This window comes from Pteronotus mesoamericanus, unplaced genomic scaffold (genome assembly GCF_021234165.1).
Source record: "Pteronotus mesoamericanus isolate MK-2021 breed Mesoamerican mustached bat unplaced genomic scaffold, CSHL_Meso_final contig_1161, whole genome shotgun sequence".
Taxonomy (NCBI): domain Eukaryota; kingdom Metazoa; phylum Chordata; class Mammalia; order Chiroptera; family Mormoopidae; genus Pteronotus; species Pteronotus mesoamericanus.
In genome coordinates, this window is record NW_026555028.1 from 7,954 (window position 1) to 25,044 (window position 17,091).

Here is a 17,091-nt window from a genome sequence, read left to right on the forward strand (position 1 = left end):
TTCTTTGGTTAAGCTATCAAAGGATAAATATATCTAGCACTTGATCTAAGGCATTAAAAAAGAGCTAAAATATTCATGTACAGCAGTGGATCATGAGGGCAGGTGCTAGCAGGGAGGCATGAATTTTGGAGACCTGCTTGATTGTCCCAACTGGAGGGGAGAGGTTGCTACAGGCATCTAGTGGGTGAACGCCAGAGATGCAATTAGACATGCTACAATGCATAGGATAGCCTCCTGCAGCAAAGAATCATCTTGCCCAAAATGTCAATTGCCCTGAGACTGAGAAACCCTGGTCTAGAAGCATGTACCTCATGGTACTGTTTGCAAGAGTGAAAAATGGGAAAACGCTCTAAATATAGAGGACTAGTTATATAAATATGAATGAACCATTCATACAATTCAGTCATTAAAGGGGATGTTGCAGAAGTATATTATAACAAAATATTTTATGAATAAAGCAGCCTACTGAACTGTGTATAGAATATAAACCCATTATTTATTTATTTATTATTTTTAAACCTCACCTGAGGATATGTTTATTGATGTTTAGAGAAAGAGGAAGAGAGAAAGAAGCATCGATCCGTTTCCTCCTGTAAACATCTCCACCAGGGATCAAACCCACAACCTAGGTATGTGCCCTGACAAGGGGTCAAACCCGTATCCTTCTGGTGTAGAGTACAATGCTCCAACCAGCTGACCCACCTGGCCAGGGCAAGGGATGACGTTTTAAAATAACTGGACTGGACAATACTCAAATTTTCACACATAAATAAATCATTAAAGGACAGCAAAATCAAGTATATATTCTTTGCAAGCCAAAGAAAGCCAGTTATTATCAAATAAGTCAATACCATTATTTGATAAGAGTTTCAAATACAATTTCCTTCCAACAGACAAAAGAGAAAGGTTCAAGAAAGAGTCCTAACTAGAGGGGTCAGAGCTCTGTCATTCACCAATTCCTTGTGTCAGAGCAAATAACTCCTCTGCACTCAGAGGTTCACATGTAATATGAGGTTATTTACTCTTCCTTCTGCCCTGTATTTTGTTCTATTTAACCAGCCCTTCATGTCTAATTAGGTATATGTGTCCTCACTACACTCTCTCTCCTGGCTACCTGGGTCAGTTGACTACTCTTGGTTTTTCCATTGTACTTTGTCCCATATTTGGCTATGAATAGATGCTTAGTGTTAGGAAGATCCTGAAGGGTTCTATTCAACATTACTTTATTTTAAGAGAAACGAGGTAATATGTTTTAGAATTATGTAGATTGTCTGGGTGTCCAGGATGGGCCTCAAGATGTACAACATGCTCCAAGATAATCTGGCAGTCTGACATTTTTGCCCTCACTTTCCTGGAAGGGGAGAAGCCAAGATCAAGAGCGTTCTAGAAATACATGTAGGTGCTTCAACAGGTCTGGGAAGCCAGAGCTGAATATCACGAAAGGTTATTTCAAACTATGAAAAATAATTACCTATTAATTTTTTAAAAAATTCTCAGGTTATCAGAATCATTTTTCCTAACACCAACGTGAATTAAGCTGCAAAAAATTACCCACTTGCTCAAAGAACGAGTGACTCGGTTGGCATGGGAAGTAAATTTTGCACTGTAAAAACCACAGGATTTGTTTTGACTCTGAGGAAGCCGAAGGCAAGCTCACCAGACAAAGGAGTTTCTCATATTTTAGACCAGGTCGCATTTCCCCTGTTTTCTTTGCTTGATGGCGAGGCAGGAGAACCCCAGCGACTACGCTCTCAGGGCCCCCACTTAAGGGTCTCTGACTCCGCCGGACCGACAGGAGGCGCCAGAACCCGCGCCTTTCCCGCCAATTCCGCGGCCCTCCAGCCCCGGCTTGCGCAGCCGCATCTAGAGCTTCCAGAGCCACCGGAGCAATTCTTCTTCCGGGGCAGCGGGGAGGGACGCCCGGGACCCGGATGCAGACGCGGACGCAGCTTTATAAGAGCCACGCTGGCCTTGTGCCTTTCTTTTTGAGGAAGTCGCGGTCGCGGTTGCACTTCCGTGCAGTTCAGCTCACTTCTGCTCCTGGCTCACCGCTGTTCGCTCTCGCCGAGGAACAAGTCGGTCAGGAAGCCGCGCCGCAGCAATGGTGAGGTGGAGCGCGGCGCCGCGTTGTAGTGCCGGTGGCGGACTCGGTCCCTGGTTTCGCCCTCTCCTGGGGACGGATACCGGGATGGGGGGAGGCGGTGAGTAAGAGACTCACTAGTCTGGGAGCTCCTGAAATGGCGGAGGAACATGGGAAGGTTTTGGTAACGCTCTTTCCCAGAATTGACAGACATTTTAAAAATGTTGGTGTTTTTTTACGTGTGTAACAGGCTTTTAAAGATACCGGAAAGACACCCGTGGAACCAGAGGTGGCGATTCACCGAATCAGAATTACCCTAACCAGCCGGAACGTAAAGTCTTTGGAGAAGGGTCAGTACAGTAGTTTCAGGGATGGGACTTTTGGGCCAAAAGAGCAACGAGTCAGACTTGTTCTGTACACGATTGACTCATAGAGCAGTAAAGTGAGAAGTTGCTTACTCTGAAGACAACGATTCACATTTGATTTTTACTATGCCCCTTACATCATAGTTGGCGATGAGGAGATTCCTACTTGTTGAATTATGGTGATAGTTTCATACGCTATTCTGAGCCAGCAGTTAAAATTTCTTAAGCTGACTTTTGTTGTTTTGAATGAACTGAAAGGTATTTTTATTTCTCCGTAGTATGTGCTGACTTGATCAGAGGTGCAAAGGAAAAGAATCTCAAAGTGAAAGGACCAGTTCGGATGCCTACCAAGGTGAAGTAGATTATAGCGGCAGGAAGTAGGAGCTGCTTTGGATTGTTGTATAAGTCTAAACTTTTACCTTTTATAAGAGGTTGGCTGCCATAGGTTATGCTGGTGTTAACAATACAAACCCAAATAAAAATTGCTGGTAGAGGTTGGTCCACATGAAGTGACGTTTAAAAGGTAAAGGTTGAAGCCTTTTTGCTGCTGTTAACTTGGTGTGATACGGTGCTCTACAGTCACACGCTCTGAGGGTGGCTGAGTGAAAATAGATTTGCTGTTACAAATTGATAGTGTCTGAAAACCTATTTAGGTGAAGAGGAATAATGCTCTGGGAAATTTTCAAATGGATTACTTCAGAATAACAGTTTTCCAGATATCCAAGAGATGAGCATAAAACCATAAATGCTTGGTTTCCTTTGTCTTTTGTTGCAGACTCTGAGAATCACTACAAGAAAAACTCCCTGTGGGGAGGGTTCTAAGACTTGGGATCGATTTCAGATGAGGATCCACAAGCGGCTCATTGACTTGCACAGCCCTTCTGAGATTGTTAAGCAGATCACTTCCATCAGCATTGAGCCAGGAGTCGAGGTTGAAGTCACCATTGCAGATGCCTAAATCAGTCTTTTTAATAAATTGACTATCAGTTGTTAAATTTTGTTGACTTTTATTTGTGAAATTGGCCAATCTTAGGGATACAGAGTTGTACAATGAATTGATTCTACTTTCCAAGTAGAAAATCATAATTAGGTGGTTGTGCTATGGTGGTCTATCTTTTTTGCATTTTTCATTATATTTCCTAGAGTCAGCTAAATCAGTTTGCAGTTGGAAACATGGGTAACTGAATTTTGTTTAGAGTAAAAAAAAAGTAAGGCTGGATAACTGAGGAAAATACACAGTGATGGTTTGTGACTAACTGCATATTGTAGCTTTTCCAAAGAACATTCAGAAGTGTACAGCCCTGGTTTAGAGCCTGAAATACTAGAGGGCAAGTAATTGGGAAAACAGACTGTATGTAGATCATTCACTATGAAGCTTGCTTATGTTAACTTTAGGACTGAAAAGTATGTAATAAAGGTCCAACCCCTGTTGGCATAATAATAGGTAACATTGTTTAACTACGAGGCCCTACCTCTGTGCTTTATTTTCTTGAATTGTGTTCCCATTGTATAGATCCAGAAACTGGCTGGTGTTTAATTTGGACAGTGTTCTAGAGCCTGATGGTAGCATAGCAGATATAAATGCGTTTGTAGGATGAGAATTCATATCTTGGTGCCCTGTTAAAGTATTTGAAATTTTGCTGTTAGAATTTGTAACAGGACATCTTTCTAAATAGATCTCATTTTTTATTAGAGAAAGTTTCCAGAAATATTTCTGACAAAGCATATAAACATTTTTACAAATACTCCCTTGAGTTGAATTAGTCTTTGAATTAGTCTTGAAATCTGTATGCCTTTTCTAGAAAGGGAGAAAGAGAAACATCAGTCGTTGCACCTGTGTGTACTGGCCAGGAATCAAACCTGCAACCTGTTGCTGTTTGAGGACATGCCCATTCACCTAAGCCACCTGGCCAGGGCCTAAAGGTTTTTCTAAATGTGAATTTGAGTTATATAAAAAAAAATTTGAGGGTAGCCAATTTTAATAGCACCATACCAAATGAACTTATTTTAATTAGCTTGGGAAACTAATAACTGAAGATTTCTTTAGTATGGTTCAGTAAACAGGGCTGTAAATATACCAGTTCAAGAATTACAGAATATAAGTAGTCAGATTCCTGAGGCTAACAGTGATAACTCTTTCATCGGGAAGTTTTTAAAAAAAATTTTTTCTTGTTTAATTCTAGGAGAGGTTTGTGAAGGAATTACTAATCAAAATCAAGGCAGTGGGGCTACTAACCTGTCTAGTCTGGTTTTGAGCATATTCCACTGGTGCTAAGAGTGCTTGCTCCTTAGCTGTTAATGATTTTAAAGCAAGTAACCTGGTAAAGTGTTCCCAGACAGGTACCTACAGGCTTGTTTTAATGAACAAAGTATATGGCAACATAGGAATCTAGAATTCGGAATACTAGTCTAGAAGTCTAGTATTCCTCACAGTTTGTTGAAAAAACATCCAAATTCTGTAAAAATATTAAAGCCAGTTATTGCTAAAGAATAGATTATTGTGAAAATAGTAAATCAAGATATTGAAAGGACAGCTTTATGGCTTTCATACAGTTAGGTTTTACTGATGTGTGCTAAAGTGAGTGCAGTGATTGTAAATGTTTGCACTTGTAGTTGGGATTGTATTTAAGGGCAGTACTTTGCCTGTTATACAGCACTTAAAATTTTGGAAACTGCTATTAACCTTAAATTTCTTAAACATTAGAAATACATGCTTGGATATAAACCCCCACAGTACCTTTGAATGTTGTTAGTAATGAACTAAAGATGGGTTAAATAGAGTTGTAATGGTGGCAATGATCCTGAGTGTTAGGCCAGCATGTTTGGATTAGGAAAGTACAGGAAGGTTGAAGCTGGAGGCATCTGTCCTTACCTCATTCCCTTTGGACTCAGCACTGCTGTTTTAGAAATGAGCTAAGCATAAGGAAACATTACCATGGCTGTGCATTGCTGGATCAGATTTCTGTACTTGACATCTGAAAGTGTGAATGGGCAGGCTATGCAGATGTCAAGTGAACAAGCAAGAGTGTAGAAGTAGAAATTCTTGGCCATGCAGTCAGATCTGGCACCAGACTTAGTCACTTGCATATGCAGGCTTGGTAAGATACTTAACTTCCCTGGGCCTCAGTTCTCAGGCAAGATGAGGATCCTTACAGTATCTCAAAGGGATGTAAAACTTCCTGTCTCTAGAACTCTAGGTGTACAGTGTTAATAAAGTTTAGAGTATAATAGTGTATGGTAACTGCCCTAGGCCTTCATGTCTACTCACCACTCAATGCTGAGTAGCTCATAGTCCTGTAAGCTCCACTCATGCTAAGTGCCTTATACAGATGTACCATATTTATCTCAACACTATTTTTACTGTTTCTTTGTTTAGATACAAATACCTAACCACTATTTTATAATTGCCTATAGTATTGAGTACAGTAACATGCTCCACAGGTTTGTTGCCTAGGAGTAGTAGGCTGTACTACATAGTTTAGGTGTACGGTAAGTACACATTCTGCTTTGTACACGTCTGATAAGTGCACATTCTGATGCTTTTACCAAGACAAAATCACCTAATGACTTTCTCAAAGTATCTCCATCCTTAAGTGATACTTGACTAACTTTTTCAGCCTTTATGTGTCCTTAGATTCATTTGAGTGTCTTGTAGGCAACATAATTGGATTTTTTAATCAATTCAACCAATCTGTCTTCTGACTGGGGAGTTGAATTCATTTACAGCCACCACTAAAATGAATAGCAACTACAAATCCATGCCACCATCACTGTTTTAAAAAGAATCCATAACATACAATTTAACATCTTTTTAAAATCGTGTGGTTCAGTAGTACACATTGTGAGGCAGGTCTTCAGAAACTTCATTGTGCAAAACTGAAGCTCTGCTTCTTCAATAACTACCCATCCCTCCCTTTCCCTAGCTTTGGACCACCATTCTGCACGCTGTTTCTAAAGAGTTTGTGTAAGATACCTTATCTAAGTGGAATCCCATAGTATTCATCTTACTGTGACTAACAATTTCACTTAATGTCCTCAGGGTTTATCCATTTTGTAGCACTTGACAATTACTTTTTAAGGCTGAATATTATATTGTATATATACCACATTTTAAAAATTTATTAATGGACATTTAGATTGTTCCCACTTGGCTATTATGCATGGTGCTACTATGAACAGAGGTATGCGAATATCTTCAAGAGCCTACTTTCAGTTCTTTAGGATAAGTTTCCAGAAGTGGGATTGCTGGATCATGTGGTCCACCATCACTTCCCCCTTAGGGTGATCTCCCTGCTTTCACTTTAGCCTCCATCCTGGGCTTGTTCTCTTTTTTTTCCTGTATGCTAAAATTATTTCAAGTATTTAAATTGGATCATGTCATTTTTCCATTTAAATTTCTTAATACAGTTTCTGCTTGGAATGTACAGAACAAAAAAGCAACTCCCTTACAGTAACAAAAGCTGAGCAAACCTTAGGTTTACGATTTTTCTTGAACTCAGGAAGCTGAGGCCCTAAGGTGTCCATCTAGCCTACAATCTAAGGAGAGGCAGGCGCCTTCTGAGAGACAGGACACAAGGGTTTGCTAAACTGGGGCAGCTGCTCAAGAGAAGAGAATGTTTTCCATCCTTTGTGATTTCTAAGTTTCAAAAACAACTAGGAATGTTGCATTCTGAAAGATGGTATTACAAGTAACTAAAGTTGAGTAATTCTAAAGTGTTTTATCCATTAAATAGAATATACTACTTACTAAGACACTGCAGGATGGAGGATCACTTTGAACCTCAATTGTTAATACTGTTCTCCCCGTCCATTGCAACATAAGAGACCCTTAATTTCATTTAAAGAGATACTATTCTAGTCATTTTCTTCCTTCAGGAAAGCCCCTAAAGGTTGTCTTCCCTAGTGCATAATGCCCAGTAGAAAAGCTATCCCTTGTAAAGAACAAGGTATAAGTCCAATTGTCCTAGCCTGTGATAGAAGGTACCAAACGCAAGAAGTAGTGGAGTGGAGAGGAATCCATATAAGTCTCTGGTAGGTCTTGTACACATACGATTGTAGTGGGAGTTAAAATGGAAAAAGTTCTAGTGCTACAAGTTTTAAGAAGGTAGAATCTATACAGGGTGGGGCAAAAGTGTTTACAATTGTGCGTACTCGAGACAGTTTATTCTTGTATTAATTATTACTACTTTCCATATGAACAACTATGAACCTACTTTTGTCCCTCCCTGTATTTGCAAATAATTTGAATAGGAGGAAGAAGGGTAAACGAAGAGTGATGCGATGTCTTGAGCACTGGGTACCTGGCAGGACATTTATAGAGAATACTAAAGAAGGTATAGAGGGATGCTTTGATACAGTTGAAGTGGCCATGTGACATTCTCATGGAAATCTTGGTAGAATGCTGGATAAAATGGATATAAAACCCTGGCTGGCTTGCCTCTGTGGGTTGGGAGTTGTCCCACAAAACAAAGGGTCTCTGGTTCGATTCCGATTCCCGGTTGGGGCACATGTCTGGGTTGGGAGTGTGCCCCTCAGTTCTCCCCGAACACCAGTCTCTAACGACTGCTCTTAACTCTATTTGTCTCAGTCTCCAGCTAGACAAACATACACGCTTCTCAGTGAGAAACAAGGTCTCAGCTAGGGTTCAGAGAGGGGTGGCCCTTCCAGGAGTTTATTTTCATCAACTACTAACATGTACTTATAAGGGGGAAAAGAGAACTCCATGAATTTCATTCAATACTAAGAAGCCTGTGCCAGAGAAAGATTATTTTGTAGGTACCACACAGAATTTGTTGCTAAGTTTATCAACTGCCTAGCCTTGCACAAACACCTAAATCATAGTAAAAAGAGAAGCTGCTATAAAAAGCAGAAGAAAAATCTCTTGAAAACATTAAGAACAATGGGAAGTTTTGTCTTCCCAGACAAATAAAACCAGATAAACAATTAGGAGTGAGGAGTGCATTCCTTGAAGATCTACCTTAGGGGCAAGTGGGTCATCCCCATGTTGGAGCCTCTGATTGGCATCAGCAGAGAACTTATGTGTAAGTGTTTTTACTATAAGTTTTTTACAAAAGAATATTACCAAATGATGGACCATGAAATCCATGAAGGGGAAGATGTTCAACAAAGATTCTGATAATTACATTTTGGCAGAATGAAAGTCAAAATACAATCTCATAGTATTCAAATTGTGGACACAGGACTTGGTATCAGAAAATGTAAGTTCCAGTTCCTGTTCTGTCCTATTTGTCCTTGAGCAAGTAACCTGACCTCTCTGGGATTTAGATACCTGCTGTACAAAGGTATAGACTAAATGATCTCAGAAGTCCCTTTCAGCTTTGAAATTCTAAAATTCTGTGATTACATTGAAGAGAAATAGTTCAATGATCCTAAATGGATGTGATGCTAACTTCCTCCTATCACTATAAAACATAATTAGTAGAAATGATGTTATACTCCATAATATCAAGAGGGCTTCCTTGTGTTTTTTAAAATCTTTTTAATTAATATTTTTAATTTTTTGATTTGTTTTTAATTTATGAATCATGTTTATTCTATTACAGTTATGTCAATATTTCCCCCTTTACCCTCTTCCACCCCTACCCCCCACTCCCACAGTCAATTCCCACTCTGTTGTCCATGCCCATGGGTCATTCATACATGTTCTTTGTCTACTCCTTTCCCTTTCTTTCCACCATTGTCCTCCTTCCCCATCCCCTCTGGTCACTTTCAGTCTGCTCCATGTCTCTGTGCCTGTGGTTTATTTTGTTCATTAGTTTATTTTGTTGAATAGAGTCCGCTTATAGGTGAGATCATATGGTATTTGTCTTTCATCACCTGGCTTATTTCACTTAATATTCTCTAGTTTCATCCATGTTGTCACAAAAGGTAGCAGTTCCATCTCTCTTAAATGCAGATTGAGTTCATTTATTATATTTAAATGTCAAAGTTAATTATATTAAAAAAAATTTAAAACCCTTATAAAGTCTCAGCAATTAAACCAACATGACACCAGCACAGAAATAATCAAGTAAATCAATGAAATATAATGAACATTCTAGAGACAAACATGTATATCTGTCTAACAATATATGATTAAGTTGATATTTCAAGTCAATGAGTAAAATAAGGCTTATTCAACAAATAAGGTGCATGGACCACTATTACTTGAAATAAAACAAATATAGAGCCCTATTTCACACATTATACAAGAAATATTCAGGTGAGTTAAAAATCAATATGTAGAATCTAAGGAGTTTTAGAAGAAAATAGAATTAATATTTTTCATGACCTGAAGGTAAAGTATTCAAACTCAGAAACTATAAAGTAAATATTGACATTATGATTATATTAAACATTTAACTATATAGTAATATACATATAAAAAAAGTTAAAGGACCAGGAATAGAAAAGTATTTGCAACACATCTAAAACATGGTTAATAGGTTTTATTAAGGGAAAAAAGTTCTACAAACCTTTGATCAATAAATAAAGAATACCAAAAAGTCATTTAAAGCTTTTTTTAAAAAAATAATAGAAATAGACAAGAAATATATTAAAACGGGTTTAGTTTCAACAAATAATAAAGGAACAAAATAACATCATGGTCACAATCAGATTAAGGAGTATTAAAAATATTGGTAATATCAAGTATTGGCAACTGAAAGGAACTGGGTATTCATAGAAACTTTTTCTTAATCTTAAAGCAGTCCCTTTAGCATATTTTGCAGTGCTGGTTTGGTGGAGGTGTATTCCTTTAGCCTTTTGTCTGGGAAATCCTTATTTTGCCTTCCATTTTAATTCAGAGCTTTGCTGGGTAGAGCAGTCTTGGTTGCAGGTCTTTGCTTTTCATGACTTGGAGTATTTCTTGCCGTTCTCTTCTGGCTTGCAGTGTTTTTGTTAAGTCAGCTGCTAGCCATACTGGGGCTCCCTTATATGTTACTACCTCTTTCTCCCTTGCTTGCTTTAGGATTCTGTTTGTCTTTGATATTTGCCATTTTAATGATGATGTCTTGGAGTGGGCCTCATTGGGTTCTTCTTGAATGGGACCCTCTGTGCTTCCTGGACTTAAAGTGACTTTTTCTCTCTTCCAATTGTGGAAGTTTTCCATCATGACTTTTTCAAACAGGTTCTCTATCCCTTCCTCATCTCATCCTCTTCTCCTTCTGGTATCCCTATTATACAGATGTTATTACGTTTCAGGTTGTCCTGCATTTCCCTAAATGCCTCTTCATTCTTTTTGAGCCTTTTTTCATTTTCTTGCTTTTTCTGGGAGCTTTTTTCTACCTTGTCCTCCAGCTCGCTGATTTGGTCCTCAGTTTCATCTAGCCTGTTTTTTATTCCTTCTGCTGTGTTCTTCGATTCAGAAATTGTATTCTTCATTTCCTCTTGTCTCTTATTGATAGTTTCTATGTCCTTTTTCATGCTGATATAGTTTGCAGTAAGATCCTCGTAATTTCCCTGTAGTTTTTGGTAATTCTCTCTGAGCTCACTGAGTTCGTTGAGTTTCCTTAGAACCATTGTTTTGAACTCAGTATCTGATAGTTTACTTGCCTCTATTTCATTTAGTTCTCTTTGTGGGGATTCCTCCTTTCCCTTCGAGTGGGATGTATTTCTTTGTTTTCCCTTTATTTGTGAGACTCTTCTTTTTTGCTTCTGTTTCTTAAATTGATATGTCTTGATTTCCAGACTTTATGGTGTGAACTTCCATGGTTGGAGACACCTGTTTTTACTTTCTGGATCTGCCTCTGACGATGTCAGATGTTGACCCTGTCCAACCTTAGGCAATCTCTTCAAGACTTCCAGTAATCTACTCTCTGTGGCTGTCTCCTTCAGCTGTTAACCTATTCACTCTTCACTCAGCAGGGTGCCTTAGACAGCTCAGGTCAGGGCAGAGTCCCTCCTGGGTGTGGGGTTATTGGGTCCTTTCATGCTGCTGCTGTATGGGGGAGGAGTCTGCACTGGGATACAACCAGCTACTCTCTCTGTTCTCTCCCCAAAGCCTATGTCCCCAGTCTCTCCTCAAGTGTCGCCAGACCTCTCCACACCCCCTTTTGCCAGAGATTTATTGTCTGTGGCTCCCACTCTGCACACAGCAGGCAGCTTAGCACAGGGCGGGGTGGTATCCCACCTGGGGGCGGGGCTATTGGGTCCTTTGACGCAGGTGCCACTCAAGGGGCATGGCCTCTGCCTGAGCAAGATGGCTGCTGCCACATGGGGGGTAAGTCAGCCCCGAGATCCCACTGGCTACTCTCTCAGTTCTCTCCCCAAGACCTCCTTCCCCAGTCTCTCCTCAGGGGTCTCTAGCCCACTCTGCCCCCACCTTTGCCGGAGACCAGGGTAAGTGGCTGCAAATAAAAATTTTGTGTTGGCCCTTTAAACGGTTCTTTGTGTCTCCTGCTGCCTGTCTCTGGCAGAGAGCAACCCTGCCACTTTTTGCAGCTGGCTGTTTTCTGTGTACTTCTTGGGCTCTGGTGCTGTGGGCTAGAGATGGCTGTTTTTGGTTTAGACCCCGCTTTTCTCATGGATCCAACTGGCCGTTTCAATATCCTTCTGGTGCTGCCGCCCATGGGTGCCCCACCCGCCTTCTCAGGTCTGTGCCGTGCTCCTCACCAGTTAGATTGTCCTAAAGCTGATTCTTCTGTCTCTGAGGTTACAGGGCTCCTCTCTCGCTATTCAGTTGTTTGTTCCAGGTGATTTCTCCATAATTTAGTTGTAATTCCAGGTTGGTCCTAGGAGGAGGTCAGTGTGACTTCCACTCACTCCTCTGCCATCTTAATTCTCTCCCTTTTTTTAAAATTCTGACTAGAGATCTCAGAATATTGGCATACATAGCTTTGGAGAAATGTTAGGATTTTTTTTTACTTTAAAATGGTTGGATCACAGAGTTTAGTAACAATAAAAAGTTTTTTGTTGGAAAGGAGTTCCAGTGAGTAATAGATACTAACATTTTTATTTTTAAATACATGTACACAGTATTGAAAATCCAAGGAGATGCACAAAACTATAAGGGTAATTTTAAAGAATCAATGTGAAGAGAAAAAAGTCACTTTAATCTCCTAGCCTTTATTGCCTTTAATGATGTGACTGTGGCTACTAGTAGCTGTTGCCCATACATTCCAATTTGCCTAGGAGAGCCCTGGTTTGTGTCTGTTTCCCTCATATAAATAATAAAATCTCTTCCTTTTACTCTCAAAAATGTCCTAGCTTAGATGCTAAATAATTAGGTCACCCTACTGTTAGTAGATTTCTTTCTGCTTTGCTTAATTCCTCAACCCACTTCAAAGATATTCTTCACCTGGTTCTCAAATGTTTTACCTCTTCAGATGGGCCTTACAAAAATCACTTGCAGCCAGAGAGTAAATGTTCCTCTTTTCATTTCTCAGTGGAAGCATTGGTCAGAGCCCATGGTGATCCAAATTGCTGATGTCATAGTGGTTTCTGCTCTGACATTTCAAGAGCTTGGAAGTTATTCCTTAGACAAGAAAATGCTGGAAGAACGGAAAGTCAAAAACTTTCCTTGTACCTATCAGAGAACTGAGGTCACAGGGCGAACCTCCTCACCCCCAAATCTAGAGAATCGGTCACAACCAGAAAGATACCTGGAGCAGAATCTGCTAAATTTCAAGGTGTTTGGGATAATTTTGACACATTGGCCCTGGCCAGCTAGCTCAGTTGCTTAGAACATCATCCCAGTACAACCAAGATTGTGGGTTCAATCCCTGGTCAGGGCAATATGAGGAGCCATTAATGAATGCATAAATAAGTGGAACAACAAAATGATGTTTCTCTTTGTCTCTGTCTCTCTTCCTCTTTCTCTAAAATCAATTTTTAAAAAAAAATATAAACATTAAAAATAATTTTGACAAATTGCTGGAGGCTGCTTGCAGACTAGCATTAGGAAAAACTCCTAGGATTCTAGTCATGGTGTAGGGCCTGTACTTTCACAGATTTTTCTCAAGGGACCCCACCAGGTTCTCAGAAGGATTCCCAAAATCTCCCTGAGTGAATGTCAGGGATAGAGAAAGAGTAGCCTTGTCAAGCACTCAGACTCTTCTTAACAAAGGCCTGACATCCAAAGAAAAAGACTGAGGAGGCAATTCTGAAACATTGTCCCATCTGAGGAAGAGAACTCTGCTTCAATTCAGCCAACTTCATCCTTTCAGTCTCACCTAAGTAAAGCTAAATAGCCCTGACTGGTGTGGCTCAGTGGATTGAGTGTCAGCCTGCGAACCAAAGGGTCACCGGTTTGATTCCCAGTCAGGGCCCCCCCAGTGAGGGGTATGTAAGAGGCAACCACACACTGATGTTTCTCTCCTTCTCTTTCTCCTTTCCCCTCTGTGGATTGAGTCCACTAAGGACTGGGAACAGTAAAGAGGGAAAGCTATACCAGAAGAGACAGAAAGAATGTGTGTGTGTGTGTGTGTGTGTGTGTGTGTGTGTGTGTGCGCGCGTGCGCGCGCGCGCGTGCAAATTTGAGAGCGGGGAGAGAGAGAAAGAGAGAGATCAATTTGTTGTTCCATGTGCCCTGACCAGGGATGGAAGGGATGGAACCTGCAACATTGTCATACTACCAACTGCACTACACAGCACTACACAGCCAGGGCCTGGGTCAGAAACACTTCTGACCCATGTCCTGAGATGGGGTAACTGAAATACTGAGACTACTGTCTTCCCTATGACCTAGTACTACATTAATAATAATAATAATAATACCTGTAGTCCTAATGGATTAGAGCTGAGAGAGCTCCAAGACACAGAAGTTCAAAGAGAAGCCCCAAAATCAAGAGAGGAGGAAAAGACAAACCCACTAGAGGAATTTGAAGCCTGTAATACCTACAGCTGCAACAACCACTAAACACAGCCCAACTCCTAGCCAGAGTAACACAAATCCTTAAACATAAATGACCACTTTTCCTCAGTTTTTATTATCTGATAAAACATATTTAGATTTCAAATTAAAAACAAATTAAAAAAAATTTCAAGGTGTGCCAAAAGGCAAGAAAAACAGACATACAGACGAAGCAACCATCAGAACTAGAGACACATGACATTGAAAATGAAATTATCAGAAAGGTAATTAGAAATAATTATGATGAAAATGGGAAAGGGTTTCATGGAAAAAGTAAATAACATTCATAAACATGGATAATGTAAACAAAGAGATGGAAACTAAAAAAGAATCAAAAGGAACTGCTGGAAGTCAACAGCACAGTAATAAAGAATGTCTTTGATGGCTCATCCACGAACTAGATAGACACAGCAGAGAAAATAATCTGTGAGCTTGCTGTTAGGTCAATAGAAATTTCTCAAATTAAAATTTAAAGAGGAAAAGATAGAACAGAACATCTAAGAATTATGGGGCAATTATAAAATTTGTAACATGTACATAATTGGAATTCTGAAAAGAAAATATAGAGAGAATGATGAAGAAATGTTCACAGTAATAATATCTGGTAATTTTTCCAAATTATTGACAGACACTAAACTATGAATCTAAGAATCTCAGAGAACACCATGTCAGTTAAATACCTAAAAATGTACAGCTAGGCCTGTCATGTTCAAACTATAGAAAAGCAAAGATGAGAAAACTGAAAGAATCCAAAGACAGGATTGTGGGGGACAACATGCCTATGGAGGAACAAGGGTAAGAATGACAGCATCCATCTCCTTGGAAAAGCGTACAAGGAAGAAGAGGGTGGAGTAAAATCTTTATAGAGTTGAAAGAAAAACTGCATCCAGGAAAATGATCCTTCAAAAATGAAGGAGAAATACAGGCTTTTTCGGACAAAGAAAAATTGAGGGAATTCATTGCCAACAGACCGATCCTGGAAGATTAGAAGAAAGTCTTCAGGTAGAAGGAAAATGATATGGGTCAGAAATTCAGATTTATGTAAAGAAAGGAAGAAGTAAGAAAAGGAATAAATGAAGGTAAATAAATTATTTTATTTTTCTTATTTTTACTGATCTAAAAAATAACTGTTTAAGACTCATAGATACAGAGATCAGACTGATGGTTGCCAGAGGGGAGGGTATCTGGGGGGCTGGGTGAAAAATGTGAAGGGATTAAGAAGTACAGATTGGTAGTCACGAAAAAGTCACAGGATGTAAAGTACAGCATAGGGAATATAGTCAGAAATATTGTAATAACTGCATATGGTACCAGGTGGGCACTAAACTTATTGGGGCCTTGACGGGGAATGTATTTATTTTCATATTGAAATAGGTCCATGATTTACATGAGCAATGATTCAGATAGAGAACCAAGATAGAGTTCAGCACTCTTTCTTCTGTGATCTGCTGAAGGACTGTTTGGCATCAGTCAGGGATCTGAACCAGGTTAAGAAATTGCCAAAGAAATATTCTTTTTATGTGGAAGTTAAATACAGAGGAAAGTTTTATGTCTTAGACCTCAGAGTTTCCCCAATCCTCTCCACAAACAACCATCACTTTTCTGTTAAGGTGATACCAAGGAGGCTAAACATTTTACATAGTGAGCTATAGGAAATGATGTTGTTTAGTCTATGAACATAAGCACTAACCTTTGCAATTAATTATACTTTCCATTAAAAATTAGCATTAACAGTCTTGGCTGTTGTGGCTCAGTGAATTGAGTGCTAGCCTGTGAACCAAAGGGTCATTGGTTCAATTCCCAGTCAGAACACATGCCTGGGTTGCAGGCCAGGTCCCCCACGGGGGGTGCACAAGAGGCAACCACACATTGATGTTTCTCTCCCTTTCTTTCTCCCTCCCCTTCTGTCTAAAAATAAATACATAAAATCTTTAAAAAAACAATTAGCTTAAACAAGTGTCTTGACTTCCTACTCCTTTTCCCCTCATGTACAAATGCCTTTAACTTTTCCAGACATCTCTTGTCTTAGCTGGCTTACCATAACTCTGTGTTTTGTGATTCTGGAAGTGACTGATTAGGCTAATCTTGGACACCATTTTTTTCTATAATTATCCAGAAAAAAGTTCAACCGTCCACAAGTTGGATCTAAAAATTCTATCATTCATTGGTGAATGCTATTGAATTGATTTGGCTAACACATAGTAGTGCATCTAAGCATGTCTGATAAACTGTTAGCTTTTCCATTCTCTTTAAGAAGAGTAAGCTCTTCTACTTTTACTTTTTTAAAAAGACCCCTTTTCTTTACATTTTCATGGCAGCTCCTCCTTTCTCAAAAGAGGGGAAAATGTTTTGTTTGTTTGTTTTTAAATGAGATCATGGATAATAAGCACTTAACACAGTACCTGATATAGCTTAGACAAGAAATATTGATTTCTGTCTCTTCCTTAGGGGATATTAAAACAAAGACAAAAACCAAAACCCTTGTTTTCTGGTTTTCTCTATTGTCAACCTCTTGGAAGAAGGTACACCTGTAAGAATTTGTACAATCTTATTTTATCGAGGGCCCTTCTTCCTCCTCCCAGAGGTGTCCAACACTTGGCCTGTGGGCTGCATGTGGCCCAGGATGGCTATGAATGTGGCCTAACAAAAACTTGTAAATTTACTTAAAACCTTTTTTAGGCTCATCATTTTCCATTAGTGTTTATGTATTTAATGTGTGGCCCAAGACAACTCTTCTTCCAGTGTGGCTCAGGGATGCCAAAAGGTTGGATATCCTTGCCTAGGCCTTTGTGTAG

At 39.5% G+C, this 17,091-nt stretch overlaps 1 protein-coding gene and 1 non-coding gene across 2 annotated transcripts; both read left to right on the top strand.

The window, feature by feature from the left end:
- Window positions 1–1,950: 1,950 nt before the first annotated feature.
- On the top strand, window positions 1,951–3,440 carry RPS20 (ribosomal protein S20). The gene is made up of 4 exons (XM_054581880.1): window positions 1,951–2,104; window positions 2,331–2,430; window positions 2,724–2,797; window positions 3,221–3,440. The coding sequence occupies exons 1-4, from the start codon at window positions 2,102–2,104 to the stop codon at window positions 3,401–3,403; spliced, it is 360 nt and encodes a 119-aa protein (XP_054437855.1). The 5' UTR covers window positions 1,951–2,101; the 3' UTR covers window positions 3,404–3,440.
- On the top strand, window positions 2,591–2,656 carry LOC129077513 (small nucleolar RNA U54). Its single transcript, XR_008529866.1, has one exon. It is a non-coding gene; the product is annotated as a small nucleolar RNA U54 (small nucleolar RNA).
- Window positions 3,441–17,091: the final 13,651 nt, after the last annotated feature.